This window comes from Oxyura jamaicensis, chromosome 3, assembly GCF_011077185.1.
Source record: "Oxyura jamaicensis isolate SHBP4307 breed ruddy duck chromosome 3, BPBGC_Ojam_1.0, whole genome shotgun sequence".
NCBI classification, from domain to species: Eukaryota; Metazoa; Chordata; class Aves; order Anseriformes; family Anatidae; genus Oxyura; species Oxyura jamaicensis.
This window is the reverse complement of record NC_048895.1, coordinates 92560812-92585060: the sequence shown is the minus strand read 5'-3', so window position 1 is coordinate 92585060 and position 24249 is coordinate 92560812. Positions and strand designations below refer to the sequence as shown.

The following is a 24249-nucleotide window of genomic DNA, read 5'->3' as shown; positions in this document are numbered from 1 at the left end:
GGGCACACGCTGTAAAAGTTTAGTATGCCAGAAGTATTTGCTTAGCAAGGCCTACCCAAGCACGAAGCCCTACCCAAGCAGTGTCTGGGAAATCAGGATAACAAACAAATCCGGAAAGCAAACAATATTTTTTTAAAACAATTAAGATCATAATGGTCTCATTGGAACTTCATTGATCATCAAAAACAGTGACACAAAACCACAGCAACATCTACGTTGCTAAAGACCTTCAAGATCACCACATCCAGCCATCAGCCTGACCGACCAAGTCCCATCATTAACCATGTCCCTTAGTGCCACATCCAGGGATGGGGATTCCAGTGCCCTGGGTAACAAGTTTCAATGTTTGACCATGCACTCCATGAAAAAAAGCCCTCCTAATATCCAATCTAAACTCCCCATTTAGTCCATTAAGCAAGCCATTACAGTGGCTAAGTATCTGAATAAACACTTCGATTAGCAAGGAGCCAGTCTTTAAGAAGACAATTTGCTCTTCCTTTTTCCCAAGCAGACTTCACAGAGAATTTCCCATGTTCTATCACAGGAATCAATCTCAAAGAAGAAATTGTGGAGCAACACAAAAACCTAAACACAGCCACATTTAGACAGCTTACACAGACTGCCACCATCACCTTTACAAATTCAGAAAGAACCAAGATATCAAAATGAAAGGCTGTTTATAAAAACAAACCTTGAAATACATCACTACCCTCCATATTATTTTCAAGAAATACATGAATAAAGAAATCACTGATGTAGCTCATTCATTCCACAGGAAGTAACAGGAAAGCACAGCTTAAACCAAACCAAAAAATAACAACAAAATACTGGGAAAGGTATTCAGAATATAATGCCAAACTCCCATAATTTCTGCAATGACAAATCAAGTTCCTCTATAACTGTTTAGCCTTTTCTGAGTTAAAAACAAAAAGGGGTGTATATATATATACATACACACAAGCACACACATACATATATATACATTTTTTATAAAGAAAACGGACATATATTCCCAAAGGTTTTGGCAAGATTTTTTTAATGAAAGAGCTAAAAACAACTAAAAGCTACTCAGATATAATGTGTGTGAATGACTTACAGAATAACTGAAGTCTTGAATCTTGGCTGCTTCCCAGTTAAAGAATGGTGTGGTTTTCCAGAAATCATCAACGCATTCTGTATTTATTAAAGATTTGGAGAAGGAAGCGAACAAAAAAATGGGATATTCTGTATGGGATGATACAAATGTTTTCTGACAGGATGAAGTCCAGAATTTAATGTTTTAAAAAACAGCCTATCAAATCTGAAAATATTATTAGACAGAATGAGAGGAAATGAATTATAATTTGAACAGAAAGTAAAAAAGTATTAGGGATAAAAAACAGAAGCTGAGCATTACAGAACTACCAAGGCCATCAGTGGAAAACTGTCCACTAAATGCAAAAAGATCAGTAAAACACTACCTGCAATATAGAACTATCTAAAAGAAAAAATAATAATAATGAACCAGAGGGAATTCTTGCATACATATCAAAGACATTTAACATAAAACAGCAATGCAACAATGCACAACATACAATCATGCTGTTTCATCTCACAAGGTACATCAGTAGGAGGAGCATTAAAGTGCATGTACAGTTACTAAATGCTTGGCACTGTGGCATGGAGAAAATTTGCAACTGTAAAACTGCAGAAGATGAGTTTTGTTTTGTTTTTTGTTTTTTGTTTTTTTTTTTAATCATGATGTACTGAACTAAAAGCCTTTTGATTGAAATACAGAAAAAAAAAATGTCAATTATCCTCTCTTTCTCTTATTTGCTAGCCCAACAAAACCAAATTGCAAAAATAATCCATTATTTCACATATCATCTAAGCCATTTGTCAACACTAAGTGCCAAAACAATTCAGATAAATATTGTAACAGACTGTTTATTTGCTAAGGAAAAAGAATAAGCAAATAAATAATCTCACAATTATTTATCTGCTGAGTCATTACACTAATACATGGAAAACAAGTCTTGGGCATTTAAAATGAAGATACAGACGACCTTTTAGTGCACTGCATAATCAGTTGGTGTGGCTGCACACAGCAGGCAGGGAGCGCTTGCTTTCACGGCACTGAGGTACAAGCACAGAAACAGCAACTCACCCTAAAGAGCGATGCTCAGATATCCAGGTATGCAGGTGTGAGTTAGAGTACTGAAACCAAGAGCAAAATAAATATAATAACATCAAAAGAAGTGGTGATGCTAACAGCATTCCCAATCATGTCTGTTGCCTGGATATTCCTCTCTCAGCACTTTCACTGCGAGGGATTAAACTCAAGACTTGAAATGCTCTTGCAGTAGGACACCAGCACGTCAGCACTCAACCTAAGACTCAAGTCCCAGCCAGGCTTTATCCCGGCTTTAGAAATTTGAATTCATGGCAGGAACTAGCACACGGGCACATAACCTGAGAAGACTTGTCCCACATACATACATTTTTTACATTAGAATAATAAAAGCTGAAACACAATTCAGGGAGCGGGCAGAATTCCAGCAGGAGCAAAGCCCGTGCTGCTCAGTCTCTTGGACTAGGACTAGCACAACTGATCCCTGCTCCAGCAGCAGGCAGGAGGGGCCTAGACCAGAGGTTTCCTCTTTTTCCACCACAAATGGGTGAAAAAGTCTGAGGCAGAAGTTCATTGCCTGTGAAGATGGTGCAGTGGGTGTGCAAGCATGTCCCACAAGAAGCTCCCGAGAAAGAAAGCCCATCTTCACCTGCACTGTTACCAGCAGGCCCGCAAGGAATCCAGCCCAAAAGGTTGCTTGAAAGTAACAGAACAAAAAAAGGAGAAGCAAGAGTAGAGTAACAGGAGTCAGATTGTATCTTTCATACATAGTATCTTGGAACAAAGTATTTTAAAAAAAGGTATTTCTTATTAGGAAAACAGAAGAGGATGCAAACTTCAATGAAGAAATATGCACTAAAGAAGGTGAAAGAGAAGATCAGAGGTAGGTGAACTCAACAGAGCATACCGGGTGGAGAAACACAAAGAAAAATTCCAACATCCAGCAGAAGCTGTACAAAGACCTATCAATATTTTAGTCATGCATGTAAACCTCCAACAGACTACAAGAGACTATTCACAATGCTGCTCGCTGAAACGACTACGTGAATTCCAGACATCTACTTGTAGTACCAACTACAGAATACATTTCATGCTCAGAATAAAGATGATCTCCCATGATTAGAGATGATTCTAATGCTGTTTAATCAAATCCATACATTTGGTATTAAATTGCAAATTATTGTGGACACGCACATGCTCTCAAAGTGTAAACTTAATTCTTTAAATTCTCTTGAGTATTACACGGTTTACAAAGCCAAAAAAATGCTTCAGTATGATAGCCAAAATATCAAGACACAAACATGTATTGTTTTTCGGACACAAATGTAATCTTTATAAACTAGACTAACGTAGATTAAAAATCTTTGATGCTGCTCGGTGCTAACGTAAACCCACTTTGAACAGTGTGTTGGACTGATTCAGTGACAAGACACTGAAGGAAAGGCATATCCATGAGAAAGCAAAAATAAATGTACAATGTAAGTAAAAACACATACACTTCTATAAACTGACTTGTTTTCATTTAATACACATCACTGAAAGAAGCAGCAAATTAGAATTTGGGTTGATGTTCTCAGAGGTTGGCTAGATCTGGCCTCGCAAGGAGTATATGGATTCTATTAAAAAGGGCTTTATTCTAACAAATGGAAATAGAACAATGCAAAAGTATCCTGTTAAGCATGATAAAATTATAAGGTAATTTCATCAAGGGACCTAATCAACTTTGGCTTTCTTCCTGTAACTCATCTGTGTCTCTTCTTCTCTCCTTTAAAGAGATACAGAGCCAAATTCCAATTCGTCTCTACTGTAAATTGGAAGTCAAGAAAAATTACGTGCAAAGAAGGGAAAAATCTTCACAATTGTTTTGTTGAAAATTGAATCAAGAAATAGAAGTCACAGAGCCTGAGAAAAATGTTTGCTCTATACAACACAAAGGCAACATCAGCAGTAGTTTTGAAAATGTCATTCTATTTCTGAAATGAACTTTCTTTCTGAAAATTATGGTGAATTATCGTCCAAATTAAGATTTCATTTTAAAATCCTTCCAAAACTGAGTTTCAGATGCCAAACTGATCTGTAATACAGGGTTCTATGACTTGGTTTCAGGCACTAAGCTATAATCTGAACAATGCACAGTCTCTGGGAGAGAATTTCAAAGGCACAAACAGCAGTGAAGTGCCTAATTCCTATTAAAAGTCAGCGGGGCTAGCAATCTAACTGCAAGGTCTGCTTTTTAGTATATGCTACACTGAAATCAGATCTTAGCAAAAATACCTTATTCCCAGAAGTTATGGACAACTACACAGTTGCAGCTTCTCCAGACAAATGCTTGAGTCATTTCCTAATTTCTAGGACATAATGTAAATCCTTTATCTCTAGATTAAAAATTGATCTGAAGGCGGGGTAATTTAAGGCATTAAATATTTATAAATGTTAATAGCTAAGTTCCTGACTCCTACCAAAATTAACAGAAGTTTTGTTTGAGTAAAAACCACAGCATCACAAGTGCTGTTTAGCTCTCAAAAAAAAAGGCTCTTCTGCAAGAACTGCTCAGGATGCATTATTATATTACTGCTGTAAAATGTCTGTCCAAATTACCACACGCATTTTCTAATGCTGCTTCTGCTGCGCCTAAGAGACCGTGTCACATGAGGAACGCAGGGACTGTAACCTGAGCAGGCAGAGGAAAAGTCTGCGAGCAGAACGAAAGGATACCCTGCTCAGCACCTAGCAAAAGACTTTCGGGGACTTCTCTGTTCACCTACATTCTCAGCTATAACTCCTCTGAAACATCACTCCGGAAGATGTGCAGAGTCAGACTCCTACTCATTTTGTGCCCTAAAACATATATGCTTCTCTCTAATCCCAGTATAGAAGGGCTCTACTAATTTTAGATCCAAGTGGTGTAAAGTGTCATAGCTGTCAGATAGCTGGATACTGAATCTCAGTCCAAAGTAACTCAGTTTTCCAACGCCATTCGACTTTTAACCCCACTTAACTGCTGACCTGTATTTATATGAAGTTTAAAAGTATGAAATATAAATCTGTATTTATATTTATCTGCAGGAATCCTGAAACCAAACTATTAAAATATATGTAAGAGCCAACCAAGTTCAGAAGGGCCATGTGGCTATAATCAACAGCAGATTTTGGCCTATGCTACTGAAAAGCCCATCAGAGGCCTAATCCTCCTTGTCTTACAGAAATAGTTACACTAATTGTGTAATTGCAACGTGCAGAATTTAACCCTCAATATAGTTGCTCAGAATCTTTGTCCTTTCTCGGATTTATTTGCAGATATTGTTGGTGTAACTGTACGTGCTGAAAATGTACCCTAAAAAATAAAAAAGATGAGAAGGCTGATAGATTACATTCTCCAGCAAAATGACGTATACACGAGCATAATAACCTTAAATCCGGAAACACGCTAACTTACTTTCATTGCAGCTAAGGCTAAATTCTGATGTCCTAGGGGATCACTGATCTCAGCAAGAGTATGCCCTGTTGAAGATGAAGCCTTTACCCGAGCCCTCATCTTAGGAAGGGGCTTGTGAGGGTGGATCACCAAAACCCCCAAAAGCACCGACATCTGCCCACACAGCTCAACTTTTAAGATCTGGCTATTAGCGTGCCCTTCAGGATCTGACCCGTGGATTGAATTGTCTTTGTGAGCATTGTTCCACCTGTTTGAAAGCTGGGTTGACTACCAGCATTCAGCACACGAATATTTTCACCCACCACAGAAAAATCACGGCTTTGTTAAATCAAATGGCTTTAATGATGTTTTACAGAAAACATTTCAGGCATGCAGCAATAAGCCGCATTCATATTTGACATTTACAAAACTTTATTCTTTTAAGCCTGAACATATAAAATACTTGCACTTAACTTCAAGCATGTGAATAAACCCATTTTTATTCAGTACAAAGCACTGAATTCTAAATACATGCTGAAGTTCTAGCAAAAAGGTGGAATAAAATTCTTCAAAACAGGCCCTTTTTAAACAGCGTAGAGGAAAAAACAGAATGCATAATCTGGTTTTCATGCAAAAGATCACTAGAGATTAGTGAACTAGATCACAGCAAATAATTAACCCCCCCTTATCCAAAACCATAAACTGGGCCAAAACAAGCCTTTTAACACAGTGATGACTGAAATTTATTTTTTCCATGCTTCAACATCTCCTGGTTTTGGCCAAAAAAAAAAAAAAAAAAAAAAAAAAGCATAAAGCATAATAATTCCTGTGACTGTTATTTAAAAGGTGTTTCTGACTCAGTGGAAATTGGGAAGTACCAGAAAAGCAATATAACAGACCTTTATCTGATCTCTGCCCCAGTTCACATACCATAGATATTTGAACCGATAGGCAAATTCTGCCCGCCTTAGTCACCGGAGCAGGTATCTTTTAAAGCCAAAGAGACAGAACCACAGCTTATATATACTATCCAACTCAACTTCAGAAACTACTGTCCAAACCTTGAGACCTCTACACAGACAAAGCCTTGCTGCATTGGCTAGCGTTCAAGTTCTCAGTATTTTATCCCCCCAAAATCAAGACCCCTTTGACTTACTTCAAGTGAAATACTCACACAACTCCAAGCAGCAAGATCTGCTTCCTATTTAGGATGAAATGCACTGAATAAAATCCTGTCTCTAAACAGTATGAACCAAAACGTCAGTGAGAACTTGTTGCTTAAAGAAGAAGGAATGTTGAAACGGAGGAAAAGTGCATCTGTGCATTTTTTACAAGGTGTCCATTAATTTTGTCTGACTCTATAACACAAGTGCCATTACATTTCCATCCTTAATTGAACAGAGTTTGTTGGCTCAAATTTGTTCTCAGGAGGCTGAACTGCTGTAGGACACGTGCAAGGAACAGGTGAAACTACGTCACCATGATGAAGACCTGAGTGGTGGCAAAGATAGGATTAGGTGATGTGCACCCAGATAATCCACACGTACCCTGCACTGTGCAACAAAAGAACAATCCCATTTGTCCAAATAAAGAGGTTATCGGTTCCAAGGCTAGAAGCCAGCAGCACCTCAAAAGAGGTGCGACAAAACCACCGGAGATGGAAATTCCTCATACACCCTACAAAACTAACACCTATATGCCACCAGTTTTTGCTAATGCCAAAGAAGAAAGAAAATAAATTAAAAGCATCAGGTCAACTAATCACTCGAGTATTTCTGAATTCTAAATCAGAAGCCCTGAAGCAGAAGGTTTGATTAGTTCAAAGCCTGGAGCACAGAACAAGATTTCTGCTGGCTGTCGCTTAAGGCCCATGAGTTCAGAGTATAAATAAGGAGTCTCAGAAGTTCACAGATTCCAGAATCGGGACCAAGTCTGATACCAAACACATTTAGGAGCCTCCAAATTCCTAGAACACTGCAGCTTTTTGTTTTTAGACGTACAAAAAACTGTTCTGAGTAAATGGCCCCTTCCTGAATTCAGGTTTAATACTGGTTTATTCAGGTTTTAATACTGGTTAAAGGAGCCAGATGACAAACACCCCATTTTCAATCTGAATGCAAAAACCATCCCCACACAATGTCAGAACAGCTTTTCTTGAAGCTACCCTCAATCGAGCACTACAACAGACAGATTGTGTTACCTCTGAACCCCTCACAGGCAACAAAGCACATCAGATGACTTGCCAGCTCTTGCCCATTTCTGACTTGTTTCTCAGAGCACAGAAAGAACCACGGAGTTCGTGGTATGAGAGATTTCTTCAAACCAAGAAAGAAACAGCAATACTGAAACAGAAAACGAATCTTACACAACCCAACCTGAGTTGTATCCAGTCCTAGACCTGTCCCTCCTGCGGCAAGCACTCCAAGGAAGCAGTCAGCAGTCAGGCATCCAACCTAAGTAAAGCATTTATGTGATACCTTTCCTGTCATCACCAACTATTTAGGCCAGTCCTATAGAGCCAAAATGCACAGCTGTAATAGGTCTGCATGGACCAGAAAGCCTTACATATTTTAAACTTCCATAGCTCATATGGTTGAATAATATTCTTGAATAACTGATTTCTTTAGTACTTAACATCATGAATTAGCTCTTTTTCAGAGACAGCAATCACAGGGTCATTATTAGGTGTTCCTTTTTCAACAGTGATGTCAAAGGGAGGCAACTTCATTGCATAATTGTTCAAAATTTTGCAAGAAAAGAGGGCTGTTCCAACTATTTAAGTATTTGCTACCTGCACTGAAAAATCGTTTTGGAGGGGTTGTAAGTTTAATTCTTGATTCTTGGTGCATTACTTAAGATTTATGCCAGAGTAAATCTAGTGAATGCGCTGTACTTAAAGTACTGATCTTTAAACTGTTGAACTTCAAATCTCTAATACTCAAATCATGTTGGAATGCAACAAGGCATACCTACCCCATCTGACTGAGAGGGCATCGAATATTTTTTAAATTAAATGTATACAAAATGCTACTGGACATTTGCTTATCAAAAAGTCAAAGGGAGAAGCTATTTACCAGGAGCAGCTAACAATTATTTTATTATTTTTTGTTCCCAGGCAATGGTGATATGACGTACAAAGCACCAAGACTAATTTTTAAAGTTCATTCCAACCTCCTGAGCAATAAAATAATAGTTTTTGAGACAAGGTGAACTGTTAGTTAGATTTGTATTACTTCTCATCTTCCTATCACAAACAAGATGTGAAATGTGTCAAATATTACAGATGAAATATACCAGACATATTATTGCTCCTATCACAGTAGAGGCTTTGCCTCTGAATTTCTACAGATGCTACTGACAAAGGGGTGATTTTTGCCCTAAATATGTAGCTTGATTCAACATGATTTCTGAATCATCTGAGATAACGTGACTTTTTTATGCCTCCCCATCAAAATGCTTTGAAATACTGTCAGTGAATTGCTATGTGAGTCGAGAAGACAAATATGATGGCCAATGACTGAACTGACCAGGAATCAGAAAATGTTTTCTCCCATAGCAAACAGCTCCTCTGTGCTATCACAGACCTAGCGAACAGTTGCCTGATTATTTACTGTCACAGCGAGGGACGTGGTCAGCAGCCAGAATTTGGAGACATACAAATATCCTGGTTTCGACAGTTAAAGCAACAACGTCCTTTGTTTTGCACAGCCTTCCTGACCTGCAGCCTACTTTGGCTGTAGGAAAAGATGAAGAGCGAAATCTGACTTCTCTACATTTGAACAGGACTGTTATTTTTTTCCCTAAATCAAAAGACGCAAATGTCTTAATGATGAGGCATCATATGATTCCAAGCCTTCCAAGACAGGCAATGAATTTTGTACAGCTGACTCTGCTAGTTACAGTACTCAACAGCTGGGGCATAGATAATTTGGCACCCTGATAATGCCCCAGATGAATAGAACAGCATTCCGCAGACTGTAAAAAGGAAAAGGGGAAAAAAAAGAAGCATTAGCATTAATATTATTAATTGAAGCTCACCTTAAAACCCTAAAATCAACATGCTTTGCATTTGATTAAGAAAACAAATAAAGGCAGTGTTTACAAAACTGGGAAATTCAGAGAAATGGCACTCCCTCTTCAAAGCATATATTGTAGCAATTCTTTTCTGATTAGATCAGCTCCCATAGCAAGTCATCAGAACAACAATCACTGTAGTGAAGTCATACTACTGGGACTTGGATGGGAAATCATGAGCGGCTTGGAAACACATTGTGAAAAATAACGCATTTTCCAGGCTTCCAATATATCATAATTAAAACAAGTCCGAACCTTTACCTTTGCTCCCAATGGCTGAATAAAGCATACCTCAAACAGCAAAATAAAGCACACTGATGCACTCAACATGACACTAAAAATTAAGACAGCAGAAACTGGATCCTTTTGAACAATTTCAGGATTTAGGTATCACCAAAACCAGAACATTGATGGACCTGACATGACCCCCACAATTTTAAAAATTCAAGTATTTCTAGAATTTATTTCTAACAAAAATGTGAATTTGTTTTTGGAATTTAATTTAACTAAAATCCATTTGTTCACCAACACTTGAAACAAATGTTTCAGTCTCTATACAGACAAAACTTCCACTAAAATTGGGAAAATTAGGCCTAATATCTTTCCCAGATTTTTAAGTAAGTCGACAAACTGGTATGAGACCAAACCTTATTAAACCTGAGTACAGCAGCAAATCAAAAGTAATCTAAAGCAGAACAGCAGTGTTTTAAATTAGAACCAGGACAGAAAAACAAGTTTTCTCAGTGTTTTTATTTTAAATAAAAAAAAATAAAAATTACAATGTGAAGTCTACTTGCATTTTTTTTTGCAAAAGTTAGTTCAGCTACATATGAAGTAATTGATAAAAAATAGGGACAGCATAGAATAAAGATGTCCTTTTGAAGACGATCTGTTCCAAACCATAATTATTCCTCATCTAAAATGCACTAATGCATTTCAGTACTGAAACAGTGCACATGCTCCATAGCTGCACTGACACAATGGGCAACAGACACAAAGAAGTCATTAGTCAATACTGTTAATGACACACGAGATTGCAAGTGGCACAGGTATGAAGTACTCTCAGAGCTGACAAGTTCCCATTTCATGACAACCATCTGTAGGTTGGTCTTGTGTTTTTTGTTGTTTTTTTTTCAAAATCTTACCAATGACAACCAGAATTAAATAAAATCCACTGTCGATATCTTTGAATCAAGCTGTCTTAAACTGTGCCACTCCCATTCCCATCAGTGGGAACCATTTAACTAAAACCTTCAGAACTGCCTGGAAGCACACAGCTGAAAAACACACGCTTCAGATACAAAATCCAGCTGATCTTTTTTCCCAAATATCACAGAAGGACTCAGCACAGCAACCATCAGCCGTGACATGCTGTGAAAACTATTTCTGGGACGCGGATCCAATCTGAACGGTAACTCCACACCTTTTCACTTTAATTAAAATCAGACCTGTAACACTTTTGAAAAAAAACCTTTTCAGATTCAGTGTTAGCGAATGTACTGCAAAACAGTCAGCCATCACGTCTCCTAAACCGCCTCCTCCATCCCAGTTAATTAAAAAAGCAATGTAATTTACATGTCTAATAGGACAGATTTAGTCGCATGCATTGATCTTGTGACAAATGTTTCTATATTCCCCTATTTTTTCCCCGCATTCAACAATAACAGAAACCACCTCAGGTGCCATATAAACCAAGATTCTTCTTCGCCCGACTACCAACGCAAGGTGAAAGATAAGCTCCAAAGATAAATGGCCACGGAGACGTAAAACACCGTCCGCATTGCCCTCAGGGGAAAAATCATCATCGCCGCGTCTCAAGGCGAGGAGTCACACACACGTCGCCCACCAAACCCGGCTTGGTGCGGGACCCGCAGGGCACCTGCCGGTGTCTGTGTGTCTGTCGGTGTCCGTGGGGCCGCCCTACCTTTGTATCTCTCCAAGACATCCTCGTAGGCTTGCAGGTACTCCTGCTCCTCGGCGTAGAAGTACGCGCCGGGGGAGAGGTAGCCGGCCATGGCTGGGGGCTAGCGCGCACTGCCCGCTGCCCAGCTCGGCTCCAGACAGCGAGAAGGGAAAAAAAAATAGGGAAAAAAAATAGAAGAAGAAGAAGGGCGGGGGGGGGCTGCTAGCGGCAGGAGGAGGAGGAGGCCGAGGAAACGCCCATGCCCCCGCCCGGCCGCGGCGCTCGGGTTTCAGCAGGGGGCGGCCGGGCTGGGGCTGGGGCCGGGTGGGGGCCGCCCCCTGCTGCTCCCCCGGGGCCGCTCCTCGGTCCTGGCCCCGGCCCCTTCCCCTCCTCTCCTCGCCAGCCCCCGAGTGCCCTCCCCGGGCGGCTCAGCGCCTCCTCCCCGCGGCCGGCAACGGCTATGGCCATGCCGGGCCGCTGCCCTGAGGGGGGACGCGCCCCGCGGCGAGGAAATGGCCGCCCCCGGGGGAACGAGGGGGCGCGGGGGAGACGCTGAGGGGGGCTTCGGGCTCGCCCCGCGCCTCGTCCGCTGCACCTGCGGGCATCCATCCATCCGTGAAGGCCCGGTAAAGAGCTTAGTCACCCTGCCTCACGCTCAGGGTGTGGGGGGGGTCCCCCCGAGCCCTGTCCCTCCCCGTCCCCCCCGCCGCCCCTTACCGGCGATGCGCAGCACGGCTCTCTCGGCGGGGTCCAGCACGGAGCCGCCCTGGATCTTGCGCTTGGACCGCTCGTGTTTGGGCAGGTTCCAGGGCAGGGTGTCCCCCGGAGCCGGCGACACCGTGCCGGACTTATGGCTCGAGTCCTCCTCGTCGGAGAAATCGGCGGACGACGACATGGAGCAGCGGTGGGACGCGTGGCCGGAGCTCTGCGCGGGGAGACACACACACGGGGGGGGACGCTGCGGGGGAGGCCCCCGGGGTCCCCCCTCCTCGGGGGGAAAGAAGCAATTAAAAATAATAACGATAATTATAACGAGGGCAGGGGACCGCCGCTCACCATCGCTGGGAACGTGGTGGTGATGGAGGGGTGCGTGTGAGGTGACCCTCCCCAAAAAAGCAGCCTCTAGGGGAAGCGCACCGGGAAGGGGGGATGCGGGAGCATCGTGGGCCACCGGCTGGCCAGCGGTCCTCCGGCTTCCCCCACAATGAAGCCAGCAGCAGCAGCGGCAACAACAACAACAAAAAAAAAACCTTCCGGGCTGCGAATCGGCAGCGTCTGGCTCCCCCGCCAGGGCGAGGGAGGGCTGCGCACCCGCGCCTCCAGGCAGCTCCACGGGCCCTCAGCACCTCCGGGTGCGGTGCCGGGCGGGACGCGGGGGTCGGGGGGGCTGGAGGCTGCCCGCAGGGGTGCACGCCTCACGGCACTCGGTTTTGCAGAGACAGCCCTCCTCCAGCCCATCTAGGCTTCAGGTTGTTTTTTTGTTTGTTTGTTTTTTAATTCTAAAGGTGCTAGGATTTTGGGCTTCCCTCGTAGCGTAGCCCTCTTTTGGGGGGGGACGCGGCACCTTAAAATTACGGAGGAAATTGTGTTGTGACTAGGATCTGGTAAAATTCACTGCTGCTGTCTGAACAGATCCCTGCTGCTTTTCATGGGATGGACAAATGAATCTTTATGGTTACACTGGGCGTATTTCACCCTTAGAAAAGCAAAAAATTGCATAACCCAGAGGAACAACATGGTGCACGATATGCTGCACAGAAAACTGCCCGTGATACACTGCTAAATAATCTGCTGAATAAGAGGGTCTCCCTTATCACTGGATGCTGCTCCCTACGTCATTCATCTCCATGCTAATCCTGTTTTCTCTTTTTACAATGTTTGATGGTAAAGTTCAGAGGGGAGGGAGAGAGGGAAGGGATGCGTAAAGACAACAACTAGATTTCCATTCTGTATGGTGACAAAGGGAAAACGCCAGGTAGCACAGATAAACAGGAACACGAGATGCCTGATCCCAGCCCCGACTGTCTTTGCAATTAGTTTGAGTAGCCAGGAACATCTTGCTGCCAGTTTATACAGGAAGGTAAAACGCTCCATCGAATCTCATAAATTGGGAGGGTCACAGGCGGCCGCTGCAGGGCAGGGAGGGCAGCTGGCTGTGCCGCTGGGGTAACGGGGCCTGCAATGTGCTTTGGCACAGATGAGGTTTCCTGGGGCCTGGCCGTAGCTCCAGATTTTGCAATGAAAGAGAAAGTGTTCCCTTTAATCCCAGCGTTTGAGCATCCTTCTCTTGGCTGCTCAGTAATCCTCAGTATTTTTGGGTCACACATGAAGACAGAGACAGATTTTGCCCTGCAGTGTCTTCACCTTCTGCATTTCTAGATTTTAACATGAAAAGGAGAAAGAGCCCAGACATGGTGCTGGGAGGGTGCTGGAGTGATACTTTGTTAGTATTTAGATAGCAGCTGGGAACATACAAGGACAAAGTAAAATACCAGCTGTTACTGAAGCTTCAGGGAAAGAATCTCAGCCCTATGTTTACCTTTAAAAGAACATGTTAATTTTTTCAGTAAGCGTCCTTTTTCTCAAAAGAGACCTTAATAGCCACTCTTACTTCTTAAAATAACCAATTTAAAAGCTCCTTCTACCCTTTGAAACCAAAAGCACTGTCAAGGGATGGTTCCATACATACCACTGAACATGCCACACCCTCTATTGAGAGGTCAGTTTTAGGGAAAAGGAGACTGTCCTGGTCATCTCTGCTGCAATACTGGGAGATAAAGTCTGTGACAAGACCCAGCTCCCACATTTTTGAGAAATTAAACAGCAGGCAAAGGTCTTTGGCATCTACGTGCATTCTAATTAGCCCTGCTCTTTTAAGTTGTCCTTCGACCTCATTTAATGCACGCACTAACAAAACTAATGAACAAAACCCACTTTATCTTAGTAACTCTTCAGGAATCACCTTACCTCATTTTCAAAATAAAATAACAGGTAGGATTCTTGGAAATAAATTTTTCATAATAGAGAGGTCTGGCAAACTCACATCTAAGAAGTCACGGTAATGCCAACTTTTAACTTAATTACAGTCTACATTTTTTACTTAGCATGGAGATACTTCTGAGTAATGCATACACAGAGCTATTGAACACCTGAGTATTTTTAAGAATCTGGACTTTGCTATTGCAAAGACATTTATAATGATGTTGAACAACTGCTTAGCTTTGCTTGAGTAATAGCTTTGATAAGAAGTCTGTAATTATTCTCTTCTGCACAGCCGCTGTTCAAAACATGCTTAACAGTCCTTCTGCTGGATTGTTTCTAGCAAACACATTTTCCATGCCGCAGCAGTAAGACCTGAATAAGCATTCCATGATTACAGCAGCATGCTCACCAATTAAAAAAAATATATCAGAAATCCTGTGATATCCTGAAAAGGGTTCCTGGCTGATTAGGATGCAACGAGAAAAAAAAAAAAAAAAAAAGGTCATATTGTGTTAAAATCAAAAGATGTAAGGCACTTCTGTTTTGTTTTGTTTTCTATAAAGTGCATCATTGTATGCAAGTGAAAAACATAACTGTTAGTAATACACAGTGCATTTTTTGGTCATGGGTGAAGTGTCTTTTATATCCACTAAAATATTGATCAAGCACATCCTTACTTAGCCTACCCTGAGACTTAACAAGGGTCAGGGCTTGACCCTGCTTAGCTGGAAGGCCCGTAGGGTCACACTCCAGCTGCTATAGCCACTTATTCTATGCCTCCGATTATGCATTCCTTCTGCTCATTAGACTAAAGATTCATCTGTAGCCTCTGTTGTTGGTCAGGGGGAACTATTGAATTTGCATAATATTCATGCGTCTAACAGCTTGTGCACTGAAGCCTGTTGGTCATACATAAGCAAATCTAAGACGAGTTTTGTCTGCATTAGAAGTACAGGATTAAATTTAATGCATCGCCTCACCATCAGGGCCACAGGGGGGTGCAAAATGCATGCAGAGTCCTCGCTGCTGTGTTTCAGGAGGCAGAGCGGCTGGGGCCAGACGGCATTCAGGAGAGCAGCACTCGTTGCTGCCAGTATCTCGGTTTTTCTCTGAAATCAGGTGACTTGCAGCAGCTGAGAGTCAGGCCTGCTACTGTGCTGTAAAAGCACGGCAATTTCCAGTAACGGGGATGATTTCAAAGAAGCGTTAGTATGCTTCTTGTAAAAGGGAATTGGCGAGGTATCAAGTCATGATTTTCCTTTGAGGAGGGAAAGAAGGATCGTTTGTTGCAGGTAAGCACTGCAGATGATCAAGTGGAAAACAGGTGAAAGATGGTGCAGCTGGAAAGCAGCGTAAGCTAACACACAGCACCATATACCGGAGAAGCCACACCTACAGGATCTGATACCCTCCAGAACACCAGTGGGATTTGCACTGTCATTCCTCAAGGGGGAAACAGTAGCAGAGATTTACTTTAGCAGTTTTTGAATTCTGTCAAGCAATCAAGCTGGCAAAAGCAGCTAAGAGGCTGATACCGAATCATATCGGAAACGTTCTCCATCTTTATGACGTTGGAGATTGCGCTGCCAACTGAATTCTGATAAAGCAGTAGGAGTTAAAGGCATGCTGTACTTTCCCATCTTATCTTTAAGAAGGATTTCCACTGCAGTGGGTCCTTTCACGCTGTTTTTTGGAAGCTGCTGGGAACTACAGCTCAGCATTGCTTCGTGCTTCTGACTGAGATTAAATTCTCAGTTTATTGAAGAGTTATTTGTACTTCACTCATACTAAACTATCTCAGAATTCCAGGAATACATTTTCTTTTCCTTCATCATACTCATTGTGGACAATGAGGAAACATGAACAGATCTAAAGGAGCATGGTTTTACTTAATGTGTTTCAACAGAATTCCTCCTAATTTAGAATAATTTAGGTATCAGTTGAATGTAACAGGCTATTTTTGTCTTTTAACATCCCAGATTGAATGATATTAAAGTGGATCAACTTTTAAAGTGAAATTACTTAGTAAATTTAAGAAAAAATCTAGGGCAACTGAATGTTCCCATTAGTAAATCTTTACCAGTTTAACCTGATTAGATGATAATGCCATGCAGAATACAAAACATCCAATGTATGTAATCAGGCTATGCAAGCCCCTTGGGACTGTATGTTGTCAGAAATTATCAAAATTCGAAACAGACACAGAAATGGAAGTACAAACAAGGGCAATGTAAAACCAACTATGCTGACAGAGAAAGAAAGGAAGCGGGAAAGAAAGAAAATCCATCAGTGGGGACTCAGTTGTATTAAGTAAGTATTTTCTCTCTGGTTCTGTGCCAGTCATTTAAGAGGACATCCATGTTTGAAAGTGCCTACACTACCGGGATATGCAAACATAACTAGTTTCTGGCTTTGTATATAAAGTTATAAAGCAGAAAACTGGAGGGCAAATACTCTAAATATCAACCTCCTAAGCATCAAAGGTCTGATTCTCTGTTAAACTACCTTAGTGAACAGTTAGGTTTTTCATGAAGACAAATTATTGCTTTGTAGAGATAATTTACATTGTCTGTCTTTCTTAAAGGCAAGAGGACACGGAAATAAGCATTCAGTGTTTATTCTATCATATGCATAACATGTATTTTGAGCCTGTGATTGTATTTATAAAAGGAAATCCTGATACTTTCATAGGCTTTCAAAAGGAAATGGGTTCTTTTCTAGATGCTTGTGAGTCAATTTCTACCATTCCCCTACTTTGAAAAAAAAATTAAGGAGGCAAGAAGAAGAAAAGAAATGCGCTATTAAGGACATGAAATTCCACAGTGCATAAAGGACTGGATCCACATATGTAATTGGATATTGCAACACATTTTTGTAACTTCAAGCTATGTTTATTGGATAGCCACCTAAAACTCAAGTGATGCAAAACTGAGATTTTTGGTCAGAACTAAGTAGTCAGAAAAATGTGGTCACCCAGGACAACACAGTACCTCGTTCAAGAGTTCAAGACTTCTTGGCACAGAAAGAGAAAGAGAAGAGTGCAGCGATCTGCATCAGAGCCATCAAGGCTCTCTGCGGGAACAGGAAAGTGCTGGGTTATGATCCCTGCTCCCACGACTGCTTATGCAGTCTGCTATAAGTAATAATTGGATAAAATACTGAAGTAGTTGCTGGATGAGACGTGCAATGGAGGCAAAAGAAACCACAATGCAGCTTGTGTACCGTTTCTCTCTACTGCAGGGATACAATAGATATCAAGTACTTATTGGTCTGAAGTGATACTGTCTTCTGTAACTTAACAAAATAATAATAAATTAGTGAATATTACAACACAGAGTAGAGTTTCTGTTCCATTTACTTGAGGTTTTGGTGATCTCTTTCAGGAGCAAAGAGTTGAGAGATGCTCCACATTTGTAATTCCCTGCTAAGTGAGAGATGAGCTGAGGGATCATACACTGCCACGGTAATCTCCACAGGTCTCAGCAATTTGTACCACTGACAATGGGCAAAGAGAAAAGTAAAGCTGAAACTTTTCTCTGAGTAAACTCTCTGGAGTTTAAAGTATGTTGCTGTGCAGGGAAAACCTGCTTGTTGTTTTTTTGTTTGCTTATTTCTTTTCTATTTCAAATTAATAGATTGGAAAGCAAGGCATACTTCATTCTGTGTAAGTAAGAAGATCTGTACACAAGTGGAGCCAAGTATGTTCAGCCGAAAGTAGCCACTTTGTGCCAAAGCCCAGTTCTCCTGAAGCGCTGTTTAGTAACACTGTGCTAATGAAAGTCTGGATTCTTTCTGAATGTAACTTGAAAATGAGTAATATAATCAGCAAGACAGCCTTGATGTATTCCATATTTAATCCTTTCCCCTATTTCTCATCCACCTCTCTATTCAGTTTTTCAATATGAATTGCAGGATTTAATCCCAAAATAGTGTATCTACATTATAGCAGTAGACAGAAAGGTACTGAAGATTTTGCAGATGAGAAAGAAATATTTAGAGCTCTGAGCATCTGGGAATCATGTGGAATAGGTATTTTAGTTGAGTTTTATGCTAAAACCATCAGCAAGATAGAAGTGTTACTACCATTATAATTACCTTTTCAAAATCAGTGCTTCATAGATACTAATATGAGAAGTACCTACAATGTCGCAATTTCACAGCCTCAAACTTCACAGTCTCATGTGAATTATTTTTGTAGAAGAAATGCATATACTTTAGATGACTGCTGTACATAGCTGTTGCAAAAAACCTCTCATTTACTAAAAATAAACTTTGTTTTAACTTATAATTATATCTATCTTGCATTCATTCAGATCCTCCTAGTCTGCCAGGCACAACAGAGAATAAAGTGACAGATAAGCTTATGGTCTGAGGAGGGCACATGTAATTTTATCTGCTTACTAAGCCCACAAGACCGATCATGCAACAGACGAAGAATCTGGAAGAAGAAATCGCCTAGCCTCAAATGCTTTTCTCAGTCTTCTATACTTCTCACTGTAGATTATATATAATGCTTTAATAAAAAACAAATTACTCCAGCTGTAAAAGGTAGATCTGAGTATGAAAGCACTATGAACAGAAAAAAAAGCAAATTAAAGTTTTAAATGATTTTACAGTCTCTGATGGGCGCAGGTTGTTTCAAGGAAAAAAAAAAAGAGGAAGACTTAGAAGATTTTTTTTAATGACATAATGAAAATCTATAATAGTAGTATTGATATTCTGCTTTTAGTCACGAATGTTAACATTCCTGACTGACAGGTTACCCTCCTTTTAGGATTAAACATTCATTTGTTCTTTTTAAGCTGTTTTAATCCAGTGTTTTAAAACAAAGTTTCATAACAGCATTCAATCAACATTTAACCATTTGAAAATATAAGTTCTTATATCACACAACAGTAATAATCCTGTTAATAATTATCAAAATGTTTTCTCTTGTAAAATCAATTTTCAGTTGCCTCATCTTCTGTTTGGTTGAAAACATTCCCTGCCCAAAGCTGGATTTTCCCCAAAATTTTCAAAGGCTGACTCAGAAGCCTGAGAGCAGGACTGATGAAAATATCCAGTAGGTTTTCTGAGGACTCTGGGCTTCGGAACAGATTTCAAATCTCAATATTCTTCATGCTAGACACAGACCTTTTGTCCTCCTTCTTAAAGGCTTGTCTAAATTTGCCAGTGCTAAGTCTTTAAAATATAAATATCATCTGCTAGCCTTGGCATCAGGGAGTATAAAATAAAGCTCTTGAAAGTTTGGGTTTGATCTCACTTCTCTGACTAGAAAGCTGCACCCAAACTTACTGTTCTCTTGAATAGAAGTCATTTTCCTTTAGTTGCCACGTGAAAGTCATACTTGGTCTTTAGTTTTTGTGACAACAACGTTCATTTGCTTAAATATGTTTTTTGCTTCCCTGATGCATTTGTAGCCTGCACTGTACCTCCTCTCAGCATTTTTGTTTTTGCTGAGCAAGCTAACTTCTTTTAATCTCTTATCTGCTTGTCCCTGTCACCTCATAGACCTTCTCTGCAACATTAAGTTTCACTATTCCTAGGGCTCATGTGACTACCAGTGTGATTTTACCAGAACATAAAATCTCTTCAGGTTGGTACTCACTAAACAAAGACTCTGAAGACTCCTACGGCTGCCAGGCCAGTGCCCCACCATCACGGCCTGACCAAGCGAAGTCCACCCTCGCAGCCCTTCCCTCCGATACCAGGACACCTACCATCCTCGCTGAGGAGCTGAACGGGATCCTTCCAGCCTGGAGATACGGAGACAGAACTGATCTCTCCATCTAACAGCTGCCTGCTGCGGTTGCAGGCTGATGGCAATGTGAGCAAGAAGCATGGAGAGCAAGGGAGGGCAGGCAGCAGACCTGACAGGCGGGAGGCCTTTCTTTTATGCTCCCGGTTAATTGCTCGGCCGTGCTCAGCCAGCAAGAGGAAGAAGCCGTATGATCTGAGTGCAGGGAGGACAAACACCGGAACCAGCACGCAGGAGGAAAAGGCTGGAGAAATACACCAGGACTGACAGCCTGAGGGACAAACACTGAGACCGGCTGACTCTAGAAATAAAGTCTAGGAGCTGGAGCTGAGGAGAAAAAGTGTTCAAGGGCAAACAGGCTGGGTAAAGACTAGAGGAGAAACGGAGATTCAAGACAACAGCTGGGACAAGTAGCCAACAATGCTGGAGAGAGGGGACCAGGGAGAGCTAAGGATCTGACGTGCTGGCATGAAAATGGTATTGCCCCAGCAAAAGGCTCCGAACAAGGTTCTCTGAGGAACGAGGAAGGTTGGAACTGAGGAGAGGCAAACAAGAGCTGAGGAAGCTAACAAGGAGCATGCAGCCAGAGGCCACAGAAATCAAAGAGCTGGCTGAACAAGGGCCTCTGAGCAACAAGGTGACTGAGCAGGTGAGCCTGGGGATGGCCACACAGAGGGTGTGAGACACAGGAGTGATACAAGGGTTGACAAGGCCAGAGAGAAGAGCTGAGGATGGTAGAGGAGTAAGGACTGAGGAGCAAGACTGAACAGGCAGGAGAAAGGAGCCAGTAGTGGGACAGAGACAGGTCAGGAGGGGACAGGATAGAAAAATGGAAGCTTAGGAAGAATGTGCATAAAAAAGCGCAGTCCCCTGAGGGTCCTGTAGGAAAACTGGGATTTCACCTAACTACCACCTCTAGAAACATTACCTCCATCCCTTTGGTACTGATTCACAAGGAGGAATACAAACATCATTCAGTCTCCACTTGATTTCCAACAGCAGAAATTTCTGTGGTGTAGTTCAAATGTCAAAACCTGCTGATGAGCCATACAACAGAGCTTTCTTTTTAAGTTCTTTTTTTTTTTTTCCTTCAACAGTAAGGAATTAGACACAAAGTTCCTTTTAAAGTATTGTTTTTAAGGTCAAGCACTAAAATGCTACCACATCCCAGACTCAAGGTTGACCACGCAACCTTAATTCAAGCCTTTTTTTTTTTTCTATCATGGTACAGTCATAATGATGTGGTTATGTTCTATCACATCCCCAGTCTTTTGCTCCTTTTTAGTACAAATCATGGGTGATATTCACTCCATAAACAGGTGTTCAATATTTTATCATCCTGTTTTCAAAGGGCAGCCCATAAACTTATTTCATACTATTCAAATAATATGAAGAAAAGATTATTTCATAAACTGTTATGTTGTGCTCATCACTACAGTAGTATCCCACCGCTGTGTTAAGTATGAATGATCTTCCACATCACACAGGGCACAAACTGAAAGCAAGAAGACGATTTTGATACCTAGGTCGTGAGATACCAGGGATCTCATTTTTAGGAGTTATTACAATTATGTATCAGTAACACGCAGACCACAGCACACGAGGAATTCAGTGGTGAATAGCAGTTTGAGAACTTAAGTAAACCCAACTACATGCTTTAAATCGGGCCCTTAGAAAATGGAGGATAAAAAAATGTTTTAAGCCAGTTGTTTGGCAAGTTCACAGTGACCTTGTGCCCATCCTTCACTCTTCAAGGCAGCACTCTCTGCTTTTTATAGAAATAAAAGATCCTTTCTCTTCTTGCAATCTCCTGTTTTATTCATTTACACACTCTACAACTTCTGCAGTAGAACTCCTACACCTAAGAGTCATCCTAAGAGCACTTCCATTCTGCAACGAATACAGAGTACATCCTGTGAAAAAACAGTATGCCATCATACATTTAAAGTCTGTATGACAATGCAGATGCATAGTCGACCGAAGTAAAGCTGCATGGGTAGCCTTAATTCCAGCATTTCCTAACATGTGAATACTTGCCTTTGCCAAACTATTCTTTTAGCATAATACCCATGTGCAACGTTATATATAAATACTAATGGAAAAGGGAGTCCCTTGCTATATAAAGATGCAGTGTTTATGTGCCACAGTAGGATGTTATACAATAGAACTCTGAAGACTGGCTCCTGAGGCAGTGAAGGAAGAGGAAACATCTGCATTTAGACTTTATAATTACTAGGCATCTGAGAGACAATTACTGGTCATTTTAGTCGTGCAAACACCACCATCATAACAAAATCATAGCTGATTAATGATTTTTTTTTAACCTGCCTTCTGCTACCGTACAGAATTTATTATTTGTGATCATTTACATAAAACTCATTTTGGTACTACTAAGACCACTAGCATATTTTAGCAGCTTGGGTTTACATTACCATCTTGCAAGGAAAGACACTGGGATTTAAAAAGAAAAATTCTGAACAGTTAAAAATTCAGTTTTGCAGTGAGGCTACACTGCATACACGTAATGTAATTTCACCATTGAACATAAAATCCCCGTTGCTATAAATCATGGCCAAAAAAAAATATTAGATGTTTTTCAAGCAAAAATTTTACAGCTCTATTTCTTTGATAGAACAGTTGAAGAATATTTTATCTCATTCACTTCTAATTTAGTAGAAAGTTAACTTCCGCTCCAAGGACCAATTCTGAAAGCAATATAATGCAAAGCCAGGTTTATCATGAAGCTATTGTAATTTCAACAAAAATATAATCTACATTTTAGAAAGGGCAAACCACCATACTGGTGAGTGATGTATGATAGGTGTTAATCTGACTGTAAGCACTATTTTCTATTTTTCTAGAAAGAAAAATAGTTCTTTCTATTCAAAATAACGTAATTGGCTATGCTGCTTTTTTCTATTTTTTTTTCCATCTCCTCCAAGACTGGCTATGCTGCTTTCATTTTAATACAGTTGTAAAAACGAGAACAGAACACAAAGTCACGTCCTACAACCAAGACTGCTGTCTTAGCTTCATCCTGATGGTGCACTTTGACCCTCTTTCAACACCTCAGATCAAGCAGAGAGGTTTAAGTTCCCATCCCATTTTCACTAAATAAGAATTTGCTTTGGGAATGAAAATTGATATAGACAAAATGAAAATTGTATGGAACCAATTCAGCTATCAAGAAAAATAGTCATAATATAGGACTTTGCCCACTAATGCAGGATGATTTGAAGCTGTGTGTAGAAAATTAATATAGATTTGATGCTACTTTCAACCACAGAAGAATAAATTTAAGTAAATATACTCCAGACAAGCATGATCATGGCACCACAGTGGACAATTAATTCAAATAACCTTAACTTTCTGAAAAAGAGCTAGCACTGAAGAGTCAATTCAGGTACTCTAAATGTGGAGTTGCATAGTTACTGATACCACTACACTTATTTCCATGTATTTTCACATAGATGTATCATCAATAATTATTTGCACTACTGCAGGAAAATACTACTTTTGCACTATGTTTAGTAGATATAACTCATGCATAGAAGAAAATCACTAGAAAAGGAATAATCATTTCAAAACTCAAGCCTAATTCTTAACACTTTACTGTTGTGTTTTAACAAAAATATTTTTTGATTTGTAAAGACAAAACCTTCTTGGCATACAGAAACCCACGGCAACATGCCTTCAAGAAATCACTTCAAAACCCTAAAATACCTACGAACTGGGCAAAAGGAATGGAAGAAACAGGCAATTGCTAGCATGCAACAGATGAGCTGCAGGGTGGAGACGGAAAAGCAGCCAAGAGGAAATCAGGAGCAAGCAACAAGAGAGGAGATCACAGAAACTAGCAGAACAGTGGGGAAATAAAGGCTTTGCACAAAAGTGTTTCAAGAGAAGAATTTATCAGTGTGGATATTTATCTGCTGTAAGAAAAGCAATAAAGCGCAACAGTCCAAGAAACAGATGCGAAAGCTCTCTTGGTAGGCATGTATATGTTT

General features: G+C 40.8%; 1 protein-coding gene across 11 annotated transcripts in view; it reads right to left on the bottom strand.

Moving 5' to 3' along the window:
* DST (dystonin) overlaps nt 1–24249 on the bottom strand; it is a 296284-nt gene that overhangs the window by 251584 nt on the left and 20451 nt on the right. For 5 of the 11 annotated variants that reach the window (XM_035322484.1, XM_035322491.1, XM_035322490.1 and 2 more), the window contains exon 4: nt 12220–12427. In XM_035322484.1, the coding sequence (XP_035178375.1) occupies nt 12220–12427 (208 nt within the window). Of the gene's footprint in view, nt 1–11523; nt 11656–12219; nt 12428–24249 lie in introns of those variants that run through there. The other 6 variants (XM_035322486.1, XM_035322487.1, XM_035322494.1 and 3 more) reach the window with 2 other exon arrangements.